This window comes from Mobula hypostoma, chromosome 22 (genome assembly GCF_963921235.1).
Source record: "Mobula hypostoma chromosome 22, sMobHyp1.1, whole genome shotgun sequence".
In the NCBI taxonomy this organism is placed as follows: Eukaryota; Metazoa; Chordata; class Chondrichthyes; order Myliobatiformes; family Myliobatidae; genus Mobula; species Mobula hypostoma.
The window spans coordinates 10,936,232-10,953,840 of NC_086118.1; the positions used below are offsets into that span (position 1 = coordinate 10,936,232).

A 17,609-nucleotide genomic window follows, 5' to 3' on the forward strand; every position below is an offset into this window, starting at 1 on the left:
TGGATCGACTAGGCTTATACTCGTTGGAATTTAGAAGATTGAGGGGGGATCTTATTGAAACGTATAAAATCCTAAAGGGATTGGACAGGCTAGATGCAGGGAGATTGTTCCCGATGTTGGGGAAGTCCAGAACGAGGGGTCACAGTTTGAGGATAAAGGAGAAGCCTTTTAGGACCGAGATTAGGAAAAACTTCTTCACACAGAGAGTGGTGAATCTGTGGAATTCTCTGCCACAGGAAACATTTGAGGCCAGTTCATTGGCTATATTTAAGAGGGAGTTAGATATGGCCCTTGTGGGTAAAGGGATCAGGGGGTATGGAGGGAAGGCTGGTACAGGGTTCTGAGTTGGATGATCAGCCATGATCATAATAAATGGCGGTGCAGGCTCGAAGGGCCGAATAGCCTACTCCTGCACCTATTTTCTGTGTTTCTATGTTTCTATTGCCACCACTTATTACTTACTTGAAGAACACTGAGTGGGTGCTAATGATTCAATTCTTCTGGAATCTGTGCAGTCTGTGGCAGCAGTAATCCTACAGTGATATGAAGTAGTAATTTATAAGATTTTAACCAACAGTCATGGAAAAAAATGAAAAATTGCACTAACTGAGAAGAACTTGATGCTGATGGAGTTCACATGCATTTGTTCTGTTGTACATAAATTGGTAATAGTGACAGATTCCCTGATCAGCATCTCTACCTGACTGCAAATGAGGTTGGAGGAGAAAAGGATTGTTTGAAAAAAAGTCAATAGATATATTTTTACTAAATATAACCTGGGTAACATATCAATTAGCTGCAAAATCTTGTTCTTTGTGAAAAGATTCCAATACAGATGTCCTATGCCTGCTACTTCTTCTGTTCTTATGTGGAATGGAAGTCAGTTTAAATGGTTTGTATTTTATGGTTTTTAAAATTTAATACATTTCTACCTGTTTGAAGAAAGGCTTTGTAGGAATCTTGAATACAACAGCAATATATGAAGAAGTAATTGGTGACCTTTTTCATAGACATTCAGTCCGAAGATAGTACTTTTGGATCTCAGTGAAACAGAGAGCATTCCGGAGAAAGCCAAGGAAATCCTTGAATCCTTTGGGTGTGTGGATGCGCTTATTAACAACAGCAGTCTGAAAGTTAAAGGAGCTGCCCTCAATGTCCCTTTCGAAATGGACAAGAAGATAATGGATGCTAATTATTTTGGACCCATTTCTCTAACTAAAGGTAGACTGTAGTCTTAACCTCGCAGCTAGTAAGATAATACAAGTCAGATTTTCTTACGTGATGGAAAGAATACCTAATTGTTGGTATTCATAATGTTTAAATTCCTTAAGCGACCTAATGTAAATGGCTTGTAATGGAAATGAAATGTGAACATTTGGAATCATGAGTCATTTATAGAACTCTGGAGCAGATAATCACATGAACTAGGTAGAATGAAGGCAGAGAGAAAACCAGAACCCAAGCAACTTCAATCAGGAAGCTGTTAGTCAACCCCTGGGGATGGATATAGTTATTCAGAGAAACTTGTTGGAACTAGGTCTAGTTCGTCTAGGAACTGGAAGTCCTGGAATACAATGTGCATTTATCAAAATGCCAAATGCATTAAAAGTGAAGTTCCCAAACCCTGGAAGAGTTTGGCAGTGAAAAATATTAGAAACATGGTTTAAATTCAGAAAGTGGCAATCAATGTTGTATTCATGGCTAAAAACTGTTGAAGAAATATAATGTAGATCAAATATCAGAATGATCCTATAGGACATAGAAAACATAAAATTAATTACTCTGATTAATACTTTTAGAATGAAGTGACAGTTGGTCACGGAGTAACACAGAGACTAGAAGAAAATATTTGTAGTAGGATCAGACTACACAACCTCTCAATAGAATAAGGAGATCTATGAGATAACATCAAATAATTCAGTGATGTTACAGTCCTGAAGGAACAATACTTGAAAGGAGTCACAACCAACTTGTTTAATTCAAGGTCTAAAGTTTTATTTGTGGATAATGTCATGAGAGCTGAATGAATTTACAATAATTTCAACTTAGAATTTTATAGTCAGGTGAACAGCAGTTCTTCCTCTTCACAGAGCTTCTTCCATCGATGATTGCGAGACATAATGGTCAAATTGTGCTGATCAACAGTATCCAAGGAAAATTAGGACTTCCATTCCGTGCAGCATGTAAGACTTACAGTGAATTTGATCTGCATGCCTGTTACTACAATAAAGACAGGACATCGGTGCATGCAGATATCACATGCCAGACATCACACTAACTACATGCAAAGCAAATTTAAAATGGTGCATGCTTCTGACCTGTGGTTGTGACCCTAAGCTAGAAACACATTCATTCTTTATCTTGCTGCTCAAACAGGATTGTGTAAATTTGCGGACAGTGGAAAATTGAATGATTGAATAACCTGATGCTTGTACTTTACATAACTTTGACATAGCAACCTTAAGTGGAGACACTGACATTTTAATAGAATAACTCAGTATCCCAACCTTTCATAGCGTTTCAACCAAGTTAATGTAATAAAAATAATGAACAATCAAAATTATGAGATACATACAGAAAATTAATGCTAAAACCTGACTGTGATTTAGATTGTTTTGACGATGTTCTATCTCGCTTTCAAGATGCTGCATCTAAACATGCACTACAAGCCTTTTTTGATTGCCTACGGGCTGAAGTTTCAGAATATGGCATTACTGTGAGCACCGTGAGCCCAACGTTCATTCGTTCTTATCACCAAATGCCAGAAACAGGGAACTGGGAGGCATCCATTTGGAAATGTAAGAATCATCATAATTATTCACTGCTGAAAAAGGGGGAGAAAGGGGGAAAATGCATCTGTCTGCATGACTTTTCTTTAATTGAAATGTATCCTGTATCCACAGGCATGACTGAGTCTGAGATTCCTGATGGTTCAAGCCAATTTATTTTAGGAATTCTATTTTTGCAGAGTGATTCGGATAAACTAGAATTAAAATTTCATTTTTAAACTGCAAATTTCATTTTCAGAATCAGAATCAGGTTTATTATCACTATCATATGTCATGAAATGAGTTGTTTTGTGGCAGCAGTACAGTGCGAGAAATTAAAAATGATTATAAATTCCAATAATAAGCAAACAAATAAATAAATAGTGCAAATGAGTAATATCTAGGTAGTGTTATGGGTTCGTCGACAGTTAATCATCTAATGGCAGAAGGGAGGAAGCAGTTCCAAAAACGTTCAGTGTGGGTCTTCTGGGTACAGAACCTCCTTCCTGATGGTAGTAAGGAGAAGAGAGAATGTCCTGGATGATGAGAGTACTTAAAGAAGGGATTTGGGTCCTTAATGATGGTATTTCAAGGAATAAGACATTTCACAACTGTAAACTTTCACTGATACTAGAATGTGTAAACAAAGAAAGTACGGAGATGCCTAAAAGATCAAGCAGCAACTGCAGTGAGGGAAACAGGTATCGTATTGGATCAATGGCCTCTTACTAGACCTGGGAATAGAGGTGACAAAGGTCTTAAAATGCAGAAAAAGTGGGAAGTGAAGGAGGAACCAAAGGGAAGTTTGCTGATTGGATTAGTGCTGCCAACATTTCTACATAATAGTTTCATTTCTAGGAGGAAACTTAGCTGTCTCCTGTGACTTTGATATGGCGTATCGAATTTCTCTGAAACCAAAGAGGCTACGTGAAGTAATGAGTAATTTCTGACCAGACCCAATAGCTTTAAAGAAATGATTGTGATGCCCTCATACAATACACTACAAACCTAGTTGCTTTATGCTGTGCCATGTAGCCACACCGCAGACAGAAGGCTGGACAGGGCTTCCTTTGTTGTTATTATTTATTAATAGAAACATAGAAACATGGAAAACCTACAACGCAATACAGGCCCTTCGGCCCACAAAGCTGTGCCGAACATGTCCTTACCTTAGAAATTACCTAGGGTTACCTATAGCACTCTATTTTTCTAAGCTCCAGGTTCCTGTCCAGGGGACTCCTATTGTATTCGCCTCCACCACTGTCGCCGGCAGCCCATTCCACGCACTCACTACTCTCTGCGTAAAAAACTTACCCCTGACATCTCCTCTGTACCTGCTTCCAAGCAACTTAAAACTGTGCCCTCTCGTGCTAACCATTTCAGCCCTGTGAAAAAACCTCTGACTATCCACACGATCAATGCCTCTCATCATCTTATACACCTCTATCAGGTCACCTCTCATCCTCCGTCGCTCCAAGGAGAAAAGGCGGAGTTCACTCAACCTATTCTTATAAGGCATGCTCCCCAATTCAGGCAACATCCTTGTAAATCTCCTCTGCACCCTTTCTATGGCTTCCACATCCTTCCTGTAGTGATGCGACCAGAACTGAGCACAGTACTCCAAGTGGGGTCTGACAAGGGTCCTATATAGCTGCACCATTACTTCTTGGCTCCGAAACTCAGTCCCATGATTGATGAAGGCCAATGCACCATATGCCTTCTTAACCACAGAGTCAACCTGCACAGCAGCTTTGAGTGTCCTATGGACTTGGACCCCAAGATCCCTCTGATCCTCCACATTGCCAAGAGTCTTACCAATAGTACTATATTCTGCCATCATATTTGACCTACCAAAATGAACCACCTCACACTTATCTGGGTCGAACTCCATCTGCCACTTCTCAGCTCAGTTTTGCATTCTATCAATGTCCCACTGTAACCTCTGACAACCCTCCATACTATCCACAACACTCTCAACCTTTGTATCATCAGCAAGTTTACTAACCCAACCCTTCACTTCTTCATCCAGGTCATTTATGAAAATCACGAAGAGTAGGAGTCCCAGAACAGATCCCTGAGGCACACCACTGGTGACCAACCTCCATGCAGAATATGACCCATCTACAACCACTCTTTGCCTTCTGTGGGCAAGCCAGTTCTGGATCCACAAAGCAATATCCCCTTGGATACCATGCCTCCTTACTTTCTCAATAAACCACTACATCTACTGCTCTACCTTCGTCAATGTGTTTAGTCACATCCTCAAAAAGTTCATTCAGGCTCGTAAGGCACAACCTGCCTTTGACAAAGCCATGCTGACTATTCCTAATCATATTATGCCTCTCCAAATACTCATAAATCCTGCCTCTCAGGATCTTCTCCATCAACTTACCAACTACTGAAGTAAGACTCCCTAGTTTATAATTTCCTGGGCTATCTCTACTCCCCTTCTTGAATAATGGAACAACATCTGCAACCCTCCAATCCTCCAGAACTTCTCCCGTCCCCATTGCTGATGCACAGATCATCTCAAGAGGCTCAGTAATCTCTTCCCTCGCCTCCCACAGTAGCCTGGGGTACATCTCATTCGGTCCTGGTGACTTATCCAGCTTGATGCTTTTCAAAAGCTCCAGCACATCCTCTTTCTTAATATCTACATGCTCAAGTTTTTCAGTCCGCTGTAAGTGATTCCCACAATTGCCAAGATCCTTTTCCATAGTGAATACTGAAGCAAAGTATTCATTAAGTACCTCTGCTATCTCCTCTGTTTCCATACTCACTTTTCCACTGTCACACTTGATTGGTCCTATACTCCTATGTCTTCTTCTCTTGCTCTTCACATACTTGTAGAATGTCTTGGGGTTTTCGTTAATCCTATCTGCCAAGGCCTTCTTATGGCCCTTCTGGCTCTCCAGTTTCTTTCTTAAGCTCCTTCCTGCTAGCCTTACAATCTTCTGGATCTCTATCATTACCTAGTTTTTTGAACCTTTTGTAAGCTCTTCTTTTCTTCTTGACTGGACTTACAACAGCCTCTGTACCCCACGGTTCATGTACCCTATCATCCTTTCCCTGTCTCATTGGAACGCACCTATGCAGAACTTCACACACATATCTCCAGAACGAGGGGTCACAGTTTGAGGATAAAAGGGAAGCCTTTTAGGACCGAGATTAGGAAAAACTTCTTCACACAGAGAGTGGTGAATCTGTGGAATTCTCTGCCACAGGAAACAGTTGAGGCCAGTTCATTGGCTATATTTAAGAGGGAGTTAGATATGGCCCTTGTGGCTGAAGGGATCGGGGGTATGGAGGGAAGGCTGGTACAGGGTTCTGAGTTGGATGATCAGCCATGATCATTCTGAATGGTGGTGCAGGTTCGAATGGCCAAATGGCCTACTCCTGCACCTATTTTCTATGTTTCTATGTTTTTTATCTCCTGAACTTTTGCCACATTTCTTCTGTACATTTCCCTGAGAACATCTGTTTCCAATTTATGCTTCCAAGTTCCTGCCTGATAGCCTCATATTTCCCCTTACTCCGATTAAGCACTTTCCTAACTTGTCTGTTCCTATCCCTCTCTAATGCTATGGTAAAGGAGATAGAATTGTGATCACTATCTCCAAAATGCTCTCCCACTGAGAGATCTGACACCTGACCAGGTTCATTTCCCAATACCAGATCAAGTACAGCCTCTCCTCTTGTAGGCGTATCTATATATTGTGTCAAGAAGCCTTCTTGAACACACCTAACAAACTCCACTCCATCTAAACCCCTCGATCTAGGGACTTGCCAATTGATATTTGGGAAATTAAAATCTCCCACCACGACAACCCTGTTATTATTACACCTTCCCAGAATCTTTCTCCCTATCTGCTCCTCAATGTCCCTGTTACTATTGGGTGGTCAATAAAAATCATCCCGTAGAGTTATTGACCCCTTCCTGTTCCTAACTTCTACCCACATAGACTCCGTAGACAATCCCTACATATCTTCCTCCTTTTCTGCAGCTGGGACACTATCTCTGCTCAACAGTGCCATGCTCCCACCTCTTTTGCCTCCCTCCCTGTCCTTTCTGAAACATCGAAAGTCTGGCACTTGAAGTAACCATTCCTGCCCCTGAGCTATCCAAGTCTCTGTAATGGCCACAATATCATAGCTCCGAGTACTGATCCATGCTCTAAGCTCATCTGCTTTGTTCATAATACCCCTTACCCCCTAAAATAGACATGTTTCAAACCATCGGTCTGAGTGCATCCATTCTCTATCACCTGCCTATCTTCCCTCTCGCACTCTCTCCAAGCTTTCTCTATTTGTGAGCCACCCGCCTCTTCCCCCGTCTCTTCAGTTTGGTTCCCACTTCCCAGCAATCCTAGTTTAAATAGCCAACTAGGATTTTTCTCCCCAATAGCCTTAGCAAACCTCCCTGCCAGGATATTGGTGCTCCTGGGATTCAGGTGCAACCCGTCCTTTTTGCACAGGTCACTCCTGCCCCAAAAGAGGTCCCAATGATCCAGAAATCTGAACCCCTGTTCCAATCCCTCGGCCACAAATTTATCCTCCACCTCACTCTATTCCGATACTCACTGTCACATGGCACCGGCAGTAATCCCGAGATGACTAGCTTTGTGGTCCTGTTTCTCAACTTCCTCCCTAACTCCCTGTAGTCTTCTTTCACTACCTCCTGCAGTCAAATCATCTGCAAAACTTATCTGACTGCAAACCTTTATTCTGAATCCTTCTGGTTTATGCTCAGCATTGCCAGCTTAGGTAGTCCTTGTATCCCCTGTCGGGTAACAGAACCTGGCTATAAGAACTGGAGTTTCAAAGACCAGACTGCACTTGGGGCTTGGGACCAGAGACCTAGGGGTCAAGTGAAACCTGGAATCAGAGAGCAGAAAAGTCCTGCGCCCAGATCATGAAATAAAACCAGCTCTAGACCCAGGGATATAACAGTGATCGATACAGGTCTGTCACTAGCTGCACTGTTCCTGTATAACAGCTGACTGTAGTACAATATAGTATTACATAATACAGGTGGGAACAAGTCACTCTCTTACAATAAACACAAAATACTCTGCAGATGCTGCAGTCAAAGCAACACTCACAACACACTGGAGGAACTCAGCAGGTCGGGCAGCATCCAGGGAAATGATCAGTCAACGTTTCGGGCCAGACCAAGTCCTGAGTCCTGATGAAGGGTTCCGGCCTGAAACGTTGACTGATCATTTCGACGGATGCTGCCCGACCTGCTGAGTTCCTCCAGTGTGTTGTGAGTGTTACTCTCTTACAATGGATGGATTACAGTATTAGTGGCTGTAGGTCAGTCACTGTATAATACTGAGTACAGGACTAGTAGATTTAAGACTGTCACTAAATATTAGAGTGGTACAGTATTGTTGGGTGCACATCTGTCACTGTGTAATACTGCAGTAGAGCAATGCTCTTTACTACACTGTCACTGTATAATTCAGGTCTAATATTGCTGGGAGTGGTCTGTCAGTTTTTAACGTTCAGATAAAACATTGTTGGGATTTTTGTCGATTACAATGTCATATACACAGGATTCCGGTTAATTGAAACATAGTGCAACAAGCACATTTTGGTCCAATTATGTGGCTGCCCCAATTAGCCAAAGTTTCATGGAAATAGTTAAAAAGGTATAAAAGAGACAAATCATTGTTTCACTGAGTAACAAATTATGTATTTAAATGAAATATAGAACTAATTAGAAAACTACAGTGCTAATACAATACTATAAAATGGTGTATTAGTTCCAAATAATTATTGACAAGGAATGCATCCTGTGTTCGCTGCCATGTATGGGGTGCCCAGAGAGGGTGGCATCTCTGGTGAAGGAGCTTCTTGTGTCCATTCTGGGACAGCTCACTCACCTTGGGTCCCCACCAGACACTCTGCTCTCATCTGTGGCTCCAAATATCGGTTTTATGTGACAGCAGCCACACCTTGGAACATCACTTTGACATGCTACCCTGCTCTTTTGATTAATTATCTATGAACAAAATCACACAGACACCTAGTGCAGATAACTGACTGCCACCATACAATGTTATTGATGATTGCATCCTCCAAATCTTTATTTTCATTGTAACATTCAAAATGATTACCAATACCTTCAAATTCTTCATAGTTCCTAAGTTGTTGAAGTAGTGAAATTGTTTTAGTTTCACTTCCGGCTGTTTCTGGCATCTCCAAGACTGAATGTTTGAAACCACAGTGAGCAAAACAATTCCAAGTTACCTTACTGCTTATTTCTTGCCAACTATGAGTGACAAACAGTCACTGCTTTTCGAACACAAACATGTTCAACTGATGCTATTTAAAAACTGTTCGCTCTAAGTACGGTGTAGAGTCTAATGGCCCCACAAGTTCACATGACTGACGCTAGGAAGAAACTGTTCAGCAACAATCTCCTGTCCCAGTTAAGTGGCATTGGGTCTCCAATAAACAAAACAAATCCCAGCTATTTTCTTGATTAGTATTTGTTCTTTAAGAGTTGTCCCAAATAAGTGGCTGGCCAATTAACTGGTAGACCAATTAACCAGAATCCACTGTGTATGGTGCAGTATTGACAGTTGGTACAGTAAGTCATTGTGTGGAGCTGGAGTATAGACCAGTTTGTATATAACAGGGATAAACTATTGAAGAGACCAGTTATTTCCTTATATAACGAGGGGTTAAGCTAAATCTTGGCACTGTGATGCAATACTTCAAAGTGCAGGTCAGTTACAACATAACATCACTGTTGAGAACAAGCTAATCATTTTATAACAGGACAATATTGAGGGATACAGATCTTTCATTAACAGTGGGCTCTAATAGTGGTAGGTACTGGCATGTCACTGTATGACACTGGATAGAGAACTACAAGTGTTATAGTGACAATTCTGAACCTAGCAGTTTGTCACTGTGTAAGACTGGAGTATATTAGTACAGATCTGTTGATATATAACATAACAATACAGAAACAGTGAGCACAGGTCTCTCACTTCATAATACTGGGGTATAGTAGTAGTGGGCACAGGTCTGTAATTGTCTTACATTATTGTAGAGTGCTGTTAGGGACACATTGGTCATTTTTATAACATTGGTATAGGCGGTAGTTCTAGTGGGAACAGGTATGTTACTTTCTAACTTTGGGATACAGTACCATCTTGTACAATGATAGGTCTATTGTATACCACTCCAGGCTCCAGTACAGGTGAGTACTTGTTCATCACTGTCTGACACTGAAGTATGGGTCTGATGTTGACACAAATTTTAAATTTTCAGAAATATTTTAAAGAGCAGGCATGATGTGCTACAACAATACTTCGGACTATATTCCTGCATCCTTCCCAGATTTTATTCTCCTTGAAAACAGGGACATTTATATGAGTTTGAGGGATTCCCAGGTCTTTATCCTTGATAAGCATTGTGATGGATAGGCAGAAATTCTGAATCAGAATCAAAAACTGCAGATGCTAGAAATCTGAGATAAAAATAGCAAATGCTGGAAACATTCCACAGCATCTGGAGAAGGGGATTCCTGGCCAAGATGGTGCCAGAAAGTGGCGATTCTTTGCATTCAGCTCTGAAGAGAATCATTAAATATTCTTGCTTATGACTACTACAGCTGAAATCCACAATCATAGCCATGGGGTACTTCATTAAGCAACATTGTTTGAAAGTTAAAAAAATTTAAATACCTATCGATCCTCAAAATCGATGGTCTGCAGAACTGGGTCAGGAGTGCAGTTTCCCTTTAATGTAAAAGGAAGTATGGAAAGCATGCTGGTCTTCCAGTAAAATTGAAACAAAGAACCCTTTGGACTCCACTCCCTACTACATTGGTTATGAATATACAGTCTCTGAATATATAATTGGAGACCTCAGAGCAAGATTGCTGTACCAAAGGGACATCAGGGACTACTGCATACTTTGCTTCATGGGAACATGGCTCACGCCCACTATTTCAGACATAGTGCTACAACATGAGGGCTTCACCATCCACCATAAAGACAGAACGTCTGAGTCTTTTAAAGGTAGAGGAGGCAGAGTGTATTTTATGATAAACTCATTGTGCTGGACAGATGTGGCAGTTCTGTTTCAGTCCTGCTCACCTGACCTAAAACATCTTAGTGGTCAAGTGTCATCCATTTTATCTGCTTAGGGAGTTTTTGCCATTGTCCTGGTAGCAGTGTACGTTCCACCTTTGGCGAACATCAGGCAGGCACTAGAGAAGCTGAACACTAAGATCAGCAGTCACAAAACAGTGTATGCTGATGCCTTCTGATCATTGCCGGGGACTTCAACCAGGCAGCTTGAGGAAGTTCCTAACCAACTATCATGATATATCACCCGTGGAACCAGAGTAGCCAACACACTTGCACCATCAATGTTCCATGGTGTTGTTTGTTGAGCTCATGCTGAGCCTTCCTGCAACAATGTGGGAGGTTAAAAGCAAAAAGGTTAGGAATGGAATGAAGTGTTACGTGCATCATACAAACAGAAAACTCGGGACATTGCAGGCAAAGTGCAAAGTGTTCCCCCAATTTTTGTTTGGTTTCGCCAATATAGATAAGATTAATATAGAGGTAAACTGAAGGAGAGGATGTTTACATGCATTACAGAGCACAATTTCTCCAGAAATATATGTGAACAAATTCTTCTCATTGTGTTCCTTCTCACATCCATATCTGTCATATGTAACTCTGCAACGTAATCGCTTCTACCCTTAACTGTTGCAAGCAACTTAAAATATTTTCCCATTTCAAGTATGATTTGCAAAGACTCAGAGCCAAATATTGTGATCAGCCAAACCATGGGATTTTAAGGCATTCTCATTTTGGGAAACTTACATTGTACTTATTACAGACCACTCATAATGGTTGCTGTGTATTGCAGATATTAACTGACCAATCCTTCCAATACAAATTCAGTTAGTACCATATGATTTGTCAGAAATATTCCAAAACATTTCAACTGCAATTAGTTAATTTGAAACAGAATAACTGCAGGAAAAAATTGAACAGGAATTTAGTTTCTGTAAATTCCAGTACATGGCATTATGATAACTAATTGTATTCTTTGGATATTGGTGAGGAGACTGATAACATATTTTGCACTTCCTTGAATTCTACTGCATTAATTAAAAAATGAACCAACAGTTGAAATGTACAAAATCATTTTTGAAAGAAACACATTGAGAATAACTGGGGAGATAGAGCAAGGGACCTAAAAATGAAGTTGGAAGAGATGGTAATAATTTCTTTATTTGTTTTGTGCTATTTAGTTTTCTTCAGGAAGTTGGCTTATGGTGTTCATCCAGTGGAAGTAGCTGAGGAAGTGTTGTACACAGTGAACAGAGGCAGCAAAGAGGTGTTGATTGGAAATCCTACTCCGAAGGCATTTGTCTATTTAAGAACATTCTTTCCTGAGATATTTTTTGCAATTGTTGCTGCTGGAATCTCAAGCCAACCCATAAATGAAGAAGATCAGTAACTTTCCTTGATTAAGCCTTGTTCTATGAATTTACTGCTCATCTTTCCTGTCTCTCTTACGTATGTCTAAACTTAACACTTATTTACCTCAGTTTGTCTTTTAAAAATTGCTTCTTACCTAACCATCACTTCATTTCCCTATTTTTGTTTTGCTTTTGCTATCTATTCTGACAAGTTATATCATTAGCTTAATATTGGAGGTTACTGGATAAAATTACACGGACAAATTGGATAAACTATCTTGTGTTCCCTTGAGGTAAGAAGGTTGAGTGGTGATCTTGCTAAGGTATTCAAAATAACACGTGGATTTGATAGGGGAAGCTCAGATGAACAATTTCTTTTGGAAAGTTATCAGGAAGAAAGGACGTAATCTTCTAATTTGAACTAAGATAATCAGAAGCAAAATCAGTAACTATTTTTCCCTAAACTGTGTTAGGAATCTGAAATTATCTTCCCTTGAAGCATGATGATTGCTAAAACATACTGAGCTTTCAGGACAAGGCAGATTTATTTTATATAAGGATATCAAGGGAAATAAGCAAAGGCAGGTAAATGGAGTTGAGATAACAATCAGAAATGTAGATTTGTAATGCTGAAAAGTGTACTCCTGATCATTTGTGCTATCTTTGCGTTTTTATAGTCTCACTTTTATTCTATCATCAGTCAAAGTCAAGTAACCAATTCTATTGTCATTCACTGTCATAAGTTGGCTGATAGATCATCACTGATATATCTTTGTTCGTCAGATGGATAATCTAGCCTTTCAGTTCCAAATAGAACTGCAAACCTGTTCAACCTTATGTAGTAGTGTGCTCTTTTTTACAATCTACCCATCAACAAAAAGATTACTTTTGGTTAAAAGACAGTGAAATTGGATATAAATTAATGATTTATCACAAACTCAGAGAGCTGTTGAAAGCCCTACTTATATGATTTTACAAATCTCCTCTGGAAATGTTTGAGATTGCCATTGGTTACACAGGTGTTTTTCTATTAAAAAGAAGAAAACATATTTCAAGCACAAAATACATCAATCATCAGCAAACTGATAGAAAGTGCCAATGATGGTACTATTATGCAGAACTTGTTTATCTGTTAGCTCACTCAAGGATGTCCAATTTTGGGACTGTCCTCACTACAGCCTTAGAGTAACCATAGACAAAAGAACTGAATACCAGAACCCAATGCTACAGAAATGTAATGTTGAAAGGAAGAAAAAAAAGATGCAAAAACATAGACCCAGGATATAAATAGCACCAGATCAAGATATAGAAATAGATGCTGGAAATGGACAGAACTAGATAAACATAGAAAGAGACTTACAGTGCACTTATAAATCCAAGAACCATATTAAATAAGGCTGGCGAGCTTCAGGACTAATAAATTGCACAGGATTATGATGTTGTGAAAATAGCAGAGACCTATCCAAAAGGGCAGGTATAGGATTCAATATTTATAGATATAAGGTATTAAGGAATGATAGAGAAGGCAAGAAAAGGAGGAAGGATGGCAGTATTGAATAAGGAGAAATAAAAGCAGAATATGCAGCGGGCACTCAATAGACTGTGAATAGCAAAGCAGAATTAATGTTACATTTATCAGTTTACTTGATTCTTATCTTTTAACAATTGCTCTTGGAAAATCAACTCTCCTTGTGTAACCATAGCCCTTGATTGAAGTCCAATGATCACACTGTGTCTGTCTGCCTTGTGGTATTCTCATCCTGTTTTCTTATCTAGCCGTCTCCTACCTTCTGTGAGGTAAAGAGTTCACTTTCCCTTGTGTGGGCTCCTCAGTCTATCGTCTAGTCTCTAAGTTCTGGGAAGATTTCAATAGAGTAAAATTACTGAAGGTGCTTGAAATCTGAAATTTAAAAAAAAGGAAACTGCTGTGGGTGCTCAGTAGGTCAACCAGCAGCTATGGGGAGAGAAATGTAGTGGTTTATTATAGCCATTCCTGGGATCATTCTTGTGATCCTCCCCTGGACCCTTCCAATAAGGAGCCCAAAACTACTCACAATACTCCAAAGTGGTCTGACCAATGCTTTATAAAGTGTCAGCATTAAATCCTTGCTTTTATGTTCTAGTCCTCTGAAAATGAATACTAGCATTGCATTTGCCTTCCTTACCACCAACTCAAACTGCAAGTTAACCTTCATAGAATCCTGCACAAGGACTCCTAAGTCCCTTTATTTTGCTGATTTCTGAATTTTCTTGCCATTTTCCATTTGGAAAATAGTCTTTGGCTTTATTCTTTATGCTAGGGTGCATAACCATGTACTTTCCTGCACTATATTCCATCTGCCACTTCTTTGTCCATTCTCCTGATCTGTCCAAGATTTTCTGCAAACACCCTGCTTCTTCAACACTACCTGCCCTCCACCTATCTTTGTATCTTTTGCAAGCTTGGCCACAAAGCCATCAATTCCAACCTCCAAATCATTGACATAAAACTTGGAAAAAGTGGTTCCAACTCCGACTCTTCTGGAACACCACTAGTCACTGGCAGCCAATCAGAAAAGGCCACCTATCAGACCCACTCTCTGCCTCCTGCCAGTCAGCAATCTTCTATCTATGTTACACACATCAAAGTTGCTGGTGAACGCAGCAGGCCAGGTAGCATCTCTAGGAAGAGGTACAGTCGACGTTTCAGGCCGAGACCCTTCATCAGGACTAACTGAAGGAAGAGTTAGTAAGAGATTTGAAAGTGGGAGGGGGAGGGGGAGATTCAAAATGATAGGAGAAGACAGGAGGGGGAGGGATGGAGCCAAGAGCTGGACAGGTGATTGGCAAAGGGGATGTGAGAGGATCATGGGACAGGAGGTCTGGGGAGAAAGACAAGCGGGGGGGACCCAGAGGATGGGCAAGGGGTATAGTCAGAGGGACAGAGGGAGAAAAAGGAGAGTGAGAGAAAGAATGTGTGTATAAGAATAAATAACGGATGGGGTATGAGGGGGAGGTGGGGCATTAGCGGAAGTTAGAGAAGTTGATGTTCATGCCATTAGGTTGGAGGCTACCCAGACGGAATATAAGGTGTTGTTCCTCCAACCTGAGTGTGGCTTCATCTTTACAGTAGAGGAGGCCGTGGATAGACTCATCAGAATGGGAATGGGATGTGGAATTAAAATGTGTGGGAGATCCTGCTTTCTCTGGCGGACAGAGCGTAGGTGTTCAGCAAAGTGGTCTCCCAGTCTGCGTTGGGTCTCCCCAATATATAGAAGGCCACATCGGGAGCACCTATGTTAGTATCTTTCCTGTAATACCTTGGGCTCTAATTTGTTAATTAGCAGACTGCCTTACCTTTGAGTTAAGGTCGAGGATTGTACAGGAAGGGGACAGGCCCTTCTGCCCACAGGTTATTTGTCAGTCATCAACCACCCCTTTACATTATTCCTACAATAATCCCAGTTTTTTTTTTAATTTCTTTATGAAGATATAGGATGTAAAGTGCCAAAACTTTGCCCCCTTGACCTGTGTGAGATTTGTGGGTTAGCGAAGTTGCTCAACCCTTTCATTGTTGAATGTGGAGTTTGTTGCCATTGGCTTGAAAGGACTTGCATTGAATGTCCAAACACAGTGTAGTTGTTGGTGTCAGTGATAAAAACATTACAGGCGTGGCAGGGAAAGGTTTACTTACTTAAGGATTAATAGAGATGAAACCTGGGGCCTGTATCTAAGCTGGACATTATTAGCCTGATCTTGGTTCCGTCACAATTCCTTGTTTTCAGACCTGACTCTCTGACGGTGTTTTGGAGATTCAGTCTATTGTTGACTCTGACACGACTTTCTAATGGCTTATAAATTTATATGCTGCTCATAACCACAATCGGATTGCAAATGACATGTCTGAACAGGTCAGCTGCACCTACCCAACACGTCCAAATTCCTTGCTTCTAAATGTATTCACAAGATCAGTATTGTGTTGCTTCCCTGAATCATTCATTGTCATTCTTCCCCGCCTTCTCTGTCCCCTATTTCCCTCTGTCCCCTTATTACCCCCGTCCCCTTATTACACCTCCGTCCCCTCGTCCCCTAATTCCCTTATTCTTCCACAGTTCTCTACCCCTCTCATTTCTCATTTCTCATTGACAGTAACCATTGCTAAGATGAACTCTCCCTATCCTCTCCTTGTCCTCACCTCCATCTCTATTAGAACTTGTATTTGTTGCTTTGTTGATACTGGACCTTTTCAGAATGGCAGGCAGTGACTAGTCGGGTACCGCAAGGCTCAGTGCTGGGACCCCAGTTGTTTACAATATATATTAATGACTTGGATGAGGGAATTAAGTGCAGCATCTCCAAGTTTGCGGATGACACGAAGCTGGGCGGCAGTGTTAGCTGTGAGGAGGATGCTAAGAGGATGCAGGGTGACTTGGATAGGTTGGGTGAGTGGGCAAATTCATGGCAGATGCAATTTAATGTGGATAATTGTGAAGTTATCCACTTTGGTAGCAAAAACAGGAAAACAGATTATTATCTGAATGGTGGCCGATTAGGAAAAGGGGAGGTGCAACGAGACCTGGTTGTCATTATACACCAGTCATTGAAAGTGGGCATGCAGGTACAGCAGGCGGTGAAAAAGGTGAATGGTATGCTGGAATTTATAGCAAGAGGATTCGAGTACAGGAGCAGGGAGGTACTACTGCAGTTTTACAAGGTCTTGGTGAGACCACACCTGGAGTATTGTGTGCAGTTTTGGTCCCCTAATCTGAGGAAAGACATCCTTGCCATAGAGGGAGTACAAAGAAGGTTCACCAGATTGATTCCTGGGATGGCAGGACTTTCATATGATGAAAGACTGGATGAACTAGGCTTATACTCGTTGGAATTTAGAAGATTGAGGGGGGGATCTGATTGAAACGTATAAAATCCTAAAGGAATTGGACAGGCTAGATGCAGGAAGATTGTTCCCGATGTTGGGGAAGTCCAGAACGAGGGGTCACAGTTTGAGGATAAAGGGGAAGCCTTTTAGGACCAAGATTAGGAAAAACTTCTTCACACAGAGAGTGGTGAGTCTGTGGAATTCTCTGCCACAGGAAACAGTTGAGGCCAGTTTATTGGCTATATTTAAGAGGGAGTTAGATATGGCCCTTGTGGCTAAAGGGATCGGGGGTATGGAGGGAAGGCTGGTGCAGGGTTCTGAGTTGGATGATCAGCCATGATCATACTGAATGGCGGTGCAGGCTCGAAGGGCCGAATGGCCTACTCCTGCATCTATTTTCTATGTTTCTATGTTTCTATGTTGATGACTCAAACAGAGAGGGAGAGAGGTGATGATAGAACAAGGGGAATGTTGGTGATAGGGAGGAGTCCAAGGCTGTCCATGTCATAAAGCGGTTTCAGTA

At 41.0% G+C, this 17,609-nt stretch overlaps 1 protein-coding gene across 1 annotated transcript in view; it reads left to right on the forward strand.

Annotated features, from left to right (window-relative positions):
• dhrs7cb (dehydrogenase/reductase (SDR family) member 7Cb) overlaps positions 1–14,970 on the forward strand; it is a 50,485-nt gene extending 35,515 nt beyond the window's left edge. Inside the window, exons 4-7 of the mRNA XM_063030745.1 lie at positions 1,011–1,221; positions 2,091–2,183; positions 2,643–2,798; positions 12,058–14,970. Coding sequence (XP_062886815.1) covers positions 1,011–1,221; positions 2,091–2,183; positions 2,643–2,798; positions 12,058–12,266 — 669 coding nt within the window. The 3' untranslated portion in view covers positions 12,267–14,970. The remainder of the gene's footprint in view (positions 1–1,010; positions 1,222–2,090; positions 2,184–2,642; positions 2,799–12,057) is intronic.
• The last annotated feature ends 2,639 nt before the right edge of the window (positions 14,971–17,609 follow it).